This window comes from Trichechus manatus, unplaced genomic scaffold (assembly GCF_000243295.1).
Source record: "Trichechus manatus latirostris isolate Lorelei unplaced genomic scaffold, TriManLat1.0 scaffold00088, whole genome shotgun sequence".
In the NCBI taxonomy this organism is placed as follows: domain Eukaryota; kingdom Metazoa; phylum Chordata; class Mammalia; order Sirenia; family Trichechidae; genus Trichechus; species Trichechus manatus.
Genome location: NW_004444024.1, coordinates 3,528,819 through 3,539,253, shown reverse-complemented (window position 1 = coordinate 3,539,253; position 10,435 = coordinate 3,528,819). Strand labels below are relative to the sequence as shown.

The window sequence follows — 10,435 nt, the reverse complement described above, 5'->3', positions numbered from 1 at the left end:
GAAAACACAAAATTCAGGGGGGAAAGTGTGAGTATGCTACACTAAGATAAAATTCAAAGGCCAACTTTCTTATCCTCCCCAGGTTAGGCATTTAAGCATAATGACAGATCCACTGTTGAATATAACAATGTAGCAGTATCAATAAGCAAAGTGATTCATGGCAGTTAGGAAACGAATACTCAACCATAAGCACTTACTGTCTGAACCCAGCAGGTACACAGCAGAAATTAGCAATGATGTTGGAAGAGATAAGGATTGTGTCACGGCCTGAGTATGAAGGGAAGAAAGGAAGTCAGCACCTAGGCTGCAGGTGGATACTGGCAAAACACCTGGGGAAAAATGTAGGCTTGCAAGATGATCTTAAACTTGAAGCAAAAGAACTGGGTTTCAATTCTGGCACACAGTTGAAGGAGCTGATTATTAGGGCTTAATTAACCTCTCTGAGTCTCAGTTTGCTTATCTGCAAAACGGAAATTTAAAACGTCAATCTCACAGGATCGTTACAATGAGACTACATATGGATAAAACCATAAAATATCACTTTTGTATTTACAGTTTTATCCACATGCAGTCTCATTCCCCGTTAACCATCTATAAAGTGGGATATTATTTTCATTTTATGAATGAGGTAACTGAGACTCAGAGAACAAAGTTTATTGCCCAAGATCATATAACAATATACAGTGCTGCCTAGCAGACATAAAAACCTACCTTGTTTATTTCATTCACAATAAAGTCTTCTGAAGCTGTAACCTCTGGGATGCCATCTAGGCTAATTCCTTGACATGTTAGGCTGCCATACAAAGTTGGTTTCCCTGTATAGCACAAAAGAATTAAGTCTCAAAAATTAATAGGAATTTAACATTTTTCTCCTTGATTCAACATTATAGATGGTAAGAAATTAGCCCATAAAAGAAAAGCAGGTACCCGTGTTAAAAGTGAGGTGAAGGGAAAACAGTACTAGAGAAGGTAAACCTAATTTGGAAGGGAATATTTCAAGGGCTTAAAGGTTAAGACCAACAATTTAGAGAGATGATATGCAGTTGTAGAGAAAGCTACTAGAGTGACCTCAACCTTGGCTTTACTGGTTGTGAAACAGAATTCTTCTAGCATGAAAGATGAAGATCAACACAATATATGCATTTATCCACAGTATACACCTATGGAGTCGCCATGAGTTGGAATCAACTCAATGGCAACTGTTTTCTTTTCTTTTCTTTTCTTTTCTTTTTTTTTAATACACAGGTAATACGGGGTAAAGAGTTAAGCTTCAGTAATCTAGAAAATTTGCCTAAGTATAACACTGCTATTGCAATGATGTGGGCTAAGGAAGATATTATCCTACATGTAAACATATGCAGATGCTGGAATGGAGTTAAAAACTTTCTCTTCTTCTTCTGTACCTTTTATATACACTTCTATAACATTCCATAACACTCTGTCTACATGGCTGACTTCTCACTATATCGTGAAGTTATTGAGTTCAGGAACTAGCAGGGTGCTTAACCAATACAAGTTATTCAGTAAATAACAGTTGTACCAAACTGAGGTTGTAGGAAAAAGAGGGAAGTAGAAATCATCATGGATTCACAGAGTAGAAGGGCTTTCTAAAGAGGGTCGGGACTTGAAAGGGGAAGCAAACTCCGAAGCAGGGAAGAGCATGTCAAGAATAAATGAAAAACACAACAGAGAGTCCCTGACGGAACAGGCGAAAAGTGGGGTGCAGAACTCAAATTCTAGTAAAAAGACCAGACTTAATGGTCTTTTAAAAGACCAGACTGAGACCTGAGGGACCCCGGAAGACATGGCTCCTGGACTCTCTGTTAGCCCAAAACTAAAACCATTCCCAAGGCCAACTCTTCAGACAAATATTAGACTGGACTACTGGACATAAAATGATACTCGTGAAGACTGTGCTTCTTAGCTCAAGTAGATACATGAGACTAAATGGGCAGCTCCTGTCTGGAGGCAAGAAGAGAAGGCAGAGAGGGTCAGGAGCTGGTTGAATGGACACGGAAAATCCGGAGTGCAAAGGAGGAGTGTGCTGTCACATTATAGGCAGAACAACTAGGGTCACATAACAACATATGCATAAATCTTTGCATGAGAGGCTAACTTGAATTGTAAACTTTCACTTAAAGCACAACAACAGCAAGAAAAACAATAAAAGAAAAACAGAAAGAACAAGGAGGAAGGAGGCATCAATTAGTATACCAGTTAAATTCAGAAGTCATGGAAAAGGCAGTTGAAGGATAAACTATGGAGGAATCCACAAGTTAGGGTAGAAGTTTGGACTAGAGAAGATCTAGTGAAGACGCTTTGGGCAGGGAAGTGGCATGAAGTGCTATTTTCAGAAAGATGCCACAAAAACAGGATTGAGACAGTGTTGCTTTTCTTCCCACTCTATGATCCTTCCTGGATTCATCAACCGCCCTATTAAGTCTGGCCCCCATGGTACATTACTTGACCCAATCTCCTGTTAGCACTCTCAATGATTCCTCAACATCTGTAAAGCCACTAAAATAGTATCAGTCTTGTTTTTTTGTCTATACAACAGAACTGGGATCAATCTAACCACTCGCCTTCTATGTTCCTATGTGCAGGCTGCTGAATGCTGCTAAGGAAAGGACACAACTATGTAGACTGGCACCACTATAAATTCACGTGTCCATACTCAGCATAGTTTTGTAGTACTTCTGCCCCTCCCATTCCCCACAGCAGCCAGGTCTCCTGCCACCTATCCTGTCATCAAAATCCTCCTCCTTTGTTCTAATCAGGGCCACAACAGATGGATCCTAATAGAATGGGAGAAAACTGTGGAACAGAATCTCAAATTCTTTAAAAAATCCAGACTTACTAGACTGGTTGAGACTAGAGAAATCCCTGAGACTGCAGCCCGGAGATACTCTTTAAACCTTGAACCGAAACTGTCCCCTGAAGTCACCTTTTAGCTGAATAACAGGTTGATTCAAAAAATAAAGAATATCATGCTTGAGTACTGTGCCCCTTTAAAAAACCATCTATATGAGACCAAATGGTCCAAAATTACTCTAAAGCAAAGATGAGAAGGTATGTGGGCAGGGAAACTAGGTTACTGGAAACAGAACCACCAGAACAGAAATAATGAGAATGTTGACACAATGCGAAGAATGTAACCAGTGTCAATGAACAATTTGTGTACAAATTGCTGAATGGGAGCCTATTTTGCTGTGTAAACTCTCACTGAAAATACAATAATTAAAAAAAAATCCTCTTCCTTCATAATAGCCAAAAAGGACAAACAACTCATATATTCATCAACTAATGAATGCAAACACAAAATGCAGTATAGTCACACAATAGAATGTTAATATTATTCAGTCATAAACAGGAATGAAGTACTGATAAAGGCTACAAAATGGATGAATCTTGAAAATATTATGCTAAATGAAAGTAGTCAGACACAAAAGGCCACATAATTATATGATCCCATTTATATGAAATGTCCAGAGTAGGCAAATCCATAGACACAGAAAGTAGGTTAGAGGTTGCTAGGGATTGGGGAGAGTGGGGAGGGAGAATGAGGAGTGATTGCTAGTGGGCATGGAGTTTCTTTTTAGGGTGAAGAAATGTCCTGGAATTAATGGTGATGGTTGCACTACCTTGTAAATATAATAAAATCCACTGAATGGTACATTTTAAAAGTGTGAACTTCATGCTATATAGATTTTATCTCAATAAGACTGCTATTTAAAAAAAAAAATATCTCCTTCACAAAGAAAACTGGAAAGACACCCTCAAATTTCCATGCCATGCCTACACATTTACCTACATCTGCCCTTACTTTCACCTTCTTTTGTCCTAGTCACTTAGGACAATCTTCTTTTCTCTAAGACATTCGTTCTTCAATTAGTCCTTCTCTACTCTATCTTCAAGCTATGTTTTTTAAATTGTTTTTTCTTCAATTATTTCCCATCTTTAAAAGCAAAACAAAACTTGACTATGAGACCTTCTAACTACCACTCTCTCTTCTCCCATGCAGCACCAATTTCCCCAAAAGCAGACTCTATATTTAAAACTTTGTTTCTCACAGAAACATTATATAAAGACATTAAAGGTATCTGAAATGAAAATGATTAGTAAAACAAAACTTTCTCAAAGAATTTAGAAGGAACTTTTTTTTTTGAGTGCAGAATTTCCCCAAACTTTAATCACATCTTTTTCTCTTTGGGTTTAAGAACTTACTATGTATGGAGATTTCCCTAAGTATCCATCCTAAGCAGCCATCTTTACTCTCAGATTCTAGCTGACCTTAGAACCATCTTCTCCTAGCAGATAGTTCCTTCTGCCTCCCTAGACTTTCACAATGCCATAGATTTCATACTCTTTTATCTCTTGATTTCATCTCAGTCTCTATCTCATCTGTTCAGCATTTCCCCAGGGTCTTGTCATTGGTCTGTTTTCTCTCTCACTTCACATGCATTCTGGGGAATCTCACCTACTTTCAAAGCTAAGCAAACACCTTTATGCTGCATAATGGAAAGCTCCTCCTGGATTTCCCACAAGCACAGAAATTGAATGTATTCCGAATGAAATTTACTTCCCCTCCCACAAACTTGCTTCTTTTCTTTTATTCCAGTGAGTGGCACTACCATCCACCTAGTACCGCAAGCCGGGAACCTGGGAGACATCTAAGGCTCTTCCTCCTCCCCTTCCCCTCCACCCATCACCAGGTTTTTAGATTTTTACCCTCTGAACATCTCTCTTATACCTCCTCTCCACCCCTGTCGTTTCTCCCTTGGTTCAGTCCTTATCATCTCTCAGCTAGATTACTCACAATGACCTCCAACTGGTCTCCTGCCTCCAGTCCATCGTCCATATTTGGGGCTAGAGCAACTGTGAAAACATAAGTCTGAGACTGCTGCATCCTTATGTAAAAATCTTCAATGGTTTCCTACTGCTAACAGTATGAAGTCCAAACTCTCAACATGACATACAAAGCCCTCTGTGATCTGACTGACCTCTGGCTGCATCCCATCCATGCCCTGTGCTACAGTCACTCTACAGTTCCCCCAAAGAAGGTTGTTTTAAGCCTCTGTTTCTCCAGTGACCAAAGGTCACAAAGCGTCTAACCCACCTATTTTTATTTTGGCCAGCATAATCCTTCAGTCCCATTCTCTTCTCTACTGACTTATCAATCTAATTCGAACTTTGTTACCTGTCTGACTCTTGAAGGGATTTGAGTTAGCAATCTTTGCTACACACTTTAACAGAGGATCAATAACACTTTATTGCACTTATATTTTTACACAACAATATCCCTCTTCTGTGCTGTAAGTCCCTAGAGAGCAGAAACATTGCCCTTTGCCTTTTTGTCCCTAGACACATGGCAAGTGCTTAGTAAGTGTTGCTAAATGATTAAATAAGTGGGTAGTTTAGACATGAGTTGACCTAGATAAGAACGGAGCACTTGTGGAAGAATTAACAGACACACAGAGGAAGAATAAACTTTATAGGCCATCTAGACCAACCCCCTCAAATTTAACAGAGGAGAAAAACTGAAGCCTAGAGAAGACAACACAATGATTAACACATAAGGTTGCCCAAAAAACATGAGTAACTAGAAACTACTCTGAAAATTGAATGATACTAATCAAATATAAAACATTCTTTATTATTATTTTTAATAGTAGTAGTAGTATGGTACCACACTGGCAGCAATATGAACCCAATGATCTCGTGTGATGCAGGAGTCATTTCAAAGGAAAACTCATAGGACTTGGAAGCTGCCTGGATATGGCAGGGTGAAATGACTTTAGGTTTTTCACTTTGATGCCTAGAAGAATGATGGTAACTTAAGAAATGAGAAAATCAAGAAAAGAGAACCCGTTTGACAAGAAAAGGGCTGGGCTTGGTTTTGGATTTGCTAAACTCAAGATAACAGCGAGACTTTCAAGCAGAAGTGTCTAGCTGGCAACTGTGTGATCTCTCCCTGAACCCAAAGAAAGGTCAAGGCTGTAGCTATAGATCTAGGAATCATAGGAAGGGCCAATTGAATCTGTAGAACTGTTCAGAATACAATAGTATTGGGATGATTATGATGCATCGGCAATGTTTTCATGAATAAGCATGTGGCTCCTAAATAGAAAACCAATCTGAAGGCCCTTCCCTGGAATGGAGAAGTCAGGGTGTTGTCAATACAGCAGACTGGTCAAGCACGTTTGGGGACTATGAGCATTATGCAAGGAGGCTGGGTCAGAACAAAGTAGGAAGCTCTTTTAGGAGTAGTAAATCCTTCTCTAAGGGAAGGACATGCAGATTTATGAACATTACCTGGGGGATGACAGCTCAGCCATGCCTCCCCTTCATCCTTCCTATGAAGAGAGACAAAAGCCTAATTAGGCTCAGTCAAAGTTGAAAAGGATGCCACTGGAGCAAGGGGAAAATGAAGGCCATATAATCCCCAGGTTGGCCATAATACTTAGACATGATCTAGTCCAACCTCCCATCCAGGCATAGATTATTCGAAGACAGTTGAACTTTGTTAAAGAAATATTTGTGTATTAAGCATTTAATGAATAGATATTAATTGGTTAAATGAATATTCAAATATTTCCATTGATAAGGAGTTAACCACCTTTATTGCTGCACAGCTTTGAAAGTAATAGTTATTTTATATTTAAATATTTACTGAGGTTATTCTAAGCCAGGCCCTGTGTTAGGCACTTTGCACATGGCATCATTAATCTTTACAACTGAACAAGATACCTTTTGTTATCCCCATATAAAGACAGAAAACTGAAGCTCTGAGACAAGTGACTTGCCCAAGCTCCCCTAGCTATGAAGTAGGACTTGGAACCTGCTGCTGGTACAGAATAAGGTCTGTGCTTTTTCTACCACCTCACACTGCCCTTTTACATGCTTTAGAGTGCACCTGCTCAATCATCCAAATGCTGACCTCTTCACCCTAAAACTTTTAGGGTGTAGTGGAAAGGGCCTAGGCCTTTAAGAAAAATCTAGGTTGATAATAAGCCTCTATCACTTATTAGCTGTAGGATCTTGAGCAAGTTACTTCCTCGATTCTGATCCTGCATTGTCTCATAGCCTTATGGTGGCACTCAATAAATGTTAGGTTTCTTCCTTTATTACTTATCACACATTCTGTGTTGTAGTAAGTACTCTGTATACATTTATTGTAATCTACCTAGTAAAGTGTAAGTTTTTTGAATGTAGCATGTTATGTTTTGTTCATCTTCACCATTGTTTCGATTTGAAAAACACTTAGTAGTACTAATAGTTGTCATTTATTGCATTGCTATACCCATCCTGGTGCCTAGACTAATAACTGGCACGCTGCAGACGATCAATAAATATATGCTAAATGAATGAAATAGTTTGATGTGCACTCCCAATTACACTGTCACCTTCTTGAGACAACAGCTGCCATTTACTGCATTGCAATACTCATCCTGGTGCCTATAATATTGACACAGTAGATAATCAATAAGTACATGTTAAATGAATGGTTTGCTGTGTATTCTCAAGATGTCAGCTTCTTCAGGGCAAAAAAACACCTCTTAAATTCAGAATACACCTGTGAACTCAACAGAGCATCTAGTAGGAGGCATGGTCATGGTAGGTGTTGCATTGTTTCCCGAAGAGAACTGTCCATTATGCCCAATATAGAGCCTGGTGCTGAGGATACAAAGATTTTAAACATCATCACTCAAAGTCCATGTGGTGGTGGGTAAAAATAATTGATGACCAATAAATATTTCCTAAGTGACTACTGGGCCAAATGTCTTCCTGGCTGTTTCCAATTCACTGATCCTAGTTCTGACGCTAGGGCCTGCCGGCGCATATCTGTTCTCTTGGTCTCAGGATAGCTCTTCAGAGAATAAAATACAACGATCATGTGGGTTTGAGACTTGTCTTTTCTAGACCCAGTGCCCTACATTCCCTTAACAATTGATGAGATAACCCCTATGGATATCCTGGACAGGGCATGGCTCTCTTGACGCAAAGGTAACATTCGCCACCCGCCTCCTCCTCCCAGGTCCTGGGCCTGGATTCACCTGAGGGTTTGCACCCAGTCGCTCTGAATCCTCAGAGGCGCCGCCATCTTGACCCCGCCTCCAGCACCCGCCTCTTCCGTCTACCCCAGTCTTTCCCGGAAGTGGTGCCCAAAGGGCGGTAGCAAGGGCGTAGGGCGGGTTCTACAGAGAGGTCTCCAATGAAAATCTTCAGTGGGTTCCCCAACCCCCCCCCCCACCGCCGCGCACGCGCTCCCCACATAGGGCCGGTTCCTGTAGGAGAGACTGAAGATCTCCAACTGCCATCGGAGCCGCTACTGCGAAACTGACGCCGCTGCGCAAGAGCGCGGATTCGGGTTCTCATCCCCTGCCTGTTGGGTGAGCGCCGCGTGCGGCGTCCTTGCGTGGGTAGGCGTGGGGGGGGGGGTGGTCTCCGAGGATTTTGCCGATGCGCGTGCGCATGCGCCCTCTCCTTAAAGTGGGCGAGGAAGCTCAGGTCACCTGCTTATCTGGATTTATCTGTTTTCCTATTCCTTCGTATGCGTTTATGCTTAAGGCCGGCCTCCGCGATCTAGCTGCCGACCACCTTCCCTGATCTGGTGGCGCAGTGGTTAAGAGCTACAGCGAGCTACGCTGCTAACCATAAATGTCGGCAGTTCGAATTTACCAGACGCTTCTTGGAAACTATGGGGCGGTTCTGCTCTGTCCTATAGGGTCACTATGAGTCGGAATCGACTGTACGGCAACGAGTTTTTTCTTTTTTTAGGAAGACTGAAGCAGGGATGTAGTGGAGAATGTAATGGCGGAAAAGTACAGTAACATATTACTGAGTCCCAGTTGTAGCCCATCCACGTTTCACTCATTATCATATTGCTGTAGTTGTCCTTAGCTGCCATGGAGTTGGCCTGACTTATGGCGACCCTAGGATCAGATATTTGTGATCATAGGGTTTTCGTTGGCTGATTTTTGGCTATAGATCGCCAGGCCTTTCCTAGTCTCTTAGTCTGGGCACGCTTCTAAAACTTGTTCCACATCATAGCAACATGAAAGCCCCCACTGACATATCAATGGTGGCTGCACTCGAGGGCATTGGCAGAGAATCTACCAGGTCTCCCACATGGAAGGTGAGAATTCTACCACTGAACCACCATTGCCCCCATTATCATATTAATGTTCACTTTAATTCTGTGAGTTAAGTATTATTAATGAAGAAACTAAGAAGTTTGCACAGTAAGGCATAATGTCAGGATTTGAACCCAGATCTCTAGGCCTAGGATCCAGTGTACATTCTTTTCTACCATGCTTTCTGTAAGAGTTTACCTCTTGCCTTTAAAGAGCTCACAATTTATTTAGGAAGAAGAAATATGAACAGTACTGGGAATTATCATTTATTGAACTTTTCGAAAGTGCCAGGCTCCTTACGTGCATTATCTCATTTAGCCTAAACAACCACATGAGATACATATTATCTGTTTTTCAAGAGAGATTATTAAGTGACTTGCCCAAGGTCACCCAATGAGTTAGTGACAAAGCTAAATTTCCAACTTAAGTGTGTTTTCAAAGTCCATTTCCCCTCTTTCCCCTTAGGTTATACCGCCTTCCAAAGCAAATGAGTTTTGTGTAGGGCCATACAGTGCTTAAATCCCTCTCTTGACTTCCCCTTTGCCTTCAGGATAAAAGTCACACTCCTTAACAAGATCATGGCCTTGTCATGCTCACACACTTTCTCATCTCTCGCTCACACACTTTCTCATTTCTCCAGTTTGATTTGTTGCCCTGTTCTCCTCAATACTCTATGCTCGAGTAACTTTTAGTCTTCTCATGTGTCAAATTCTGCCTCCAACCTCCAGCCTGGACTTGTTCTTCCTTTGGCCAGGAATATTCTTCCTCCTCATCTCTGGCTAACTCCTATTATCCTTCAAGTCTCAGCGTAGAAATCACTTCCTTCAGGAAGTTCTTCCTGCCTGTTCCTACCCTTGTGTGGATTAGGTACTCCTCCTCTGTGTTCCCTGTCTTAGCAGTCTGTACACACTGTTTGGTAAACTGCCTGGTTACTTATCTGGATTGTAAACTCCATGAAGGCAGGGACTGCCTCTTTCTTGGTCACTCCTGTATCAGCTCTAGCATAGTACCTAGTGTATAATTGGTACTCATGATCATTTGTTGAATGAATGAGACACACACGAAACGCATTAAGGAGTTGTTTTAGCTCCTCTACAGCCAGCCCTTCATGTGGAATTTGTGCCAAGGCTGAGGTCATCTCTCTTCAAAACTTTAAGTTCCTTCTGTATGCTACCTTCTGCTGCGTGCTCTGAAGTAAATGATCTTGGGAAGACAGTCTAGGCAAATATACCTCAGGTTTTTGTATACTTGACAAAATTCTCTCACTTATCTCTCACAGATGCATTTCTCACCCTGGCCCC

At 41.2% G+C, this 10,435-nt stretch overlaps 2 protein-coding genes across 4 annotated transcripts in view; one reads left to right on the top strand and one right to left on the bottom strand.

Moving 5' to 3' along the window:
* The window catches only part of PAAF1 (proteasomal ATPase associated factor 1), a 35,236-nt gene extending 27,078 nt beyond the window's left edge, over nt 1–8,158 (bottom strand). The window contains exons 1-3 of one of the 2 annotated variants that reach the window (XM_004381954.1): nt 8,055–8,158; nt 6,313–6,353; nt 712–815 (exon numbers count right to left, since the gene is read on the bottom strand). In XM_004381954.1, coding sequence (XP_004382011.1) covers nt 712–815; nt 6,313–6,353; nt 8,055–8,101 — 192 coding nt within the window. In that variant the 5' untranslated portion in view covers nt 8,102–8,158. Of the gene's footprint in view, nt 1–197; nt 1,719–6,312; nt 6,354–8,054 lie in introns of those variants that run through there. The other variant, XM_004381955.2, reaches the window with a different exon arrangement.
* Nucleotides 8,159–8,276: 118 nt separating this feature from the next.
* LOC101355283 (cytochrome c oxidase assembly factor 4 homolog, mitochondrial) overlaps nt 8,277–10,435 on the top strand; it is a 3,457-nt gene continuing 1,298 nt past the window's right edge. The window contains exon 1 of one of the 2 annotated variants that reach the window (XM_023736559.1): nt 8,277–8,390. The gene's annotated coding sequence lies outside the window, so the exon portion shown is untranslated. Of the gene's footprint in view, nt 8,421–10,435 lie in introns of both variants that reach the window. The other variant, XM_023736558.1, reaches the window with a different exon arrangement.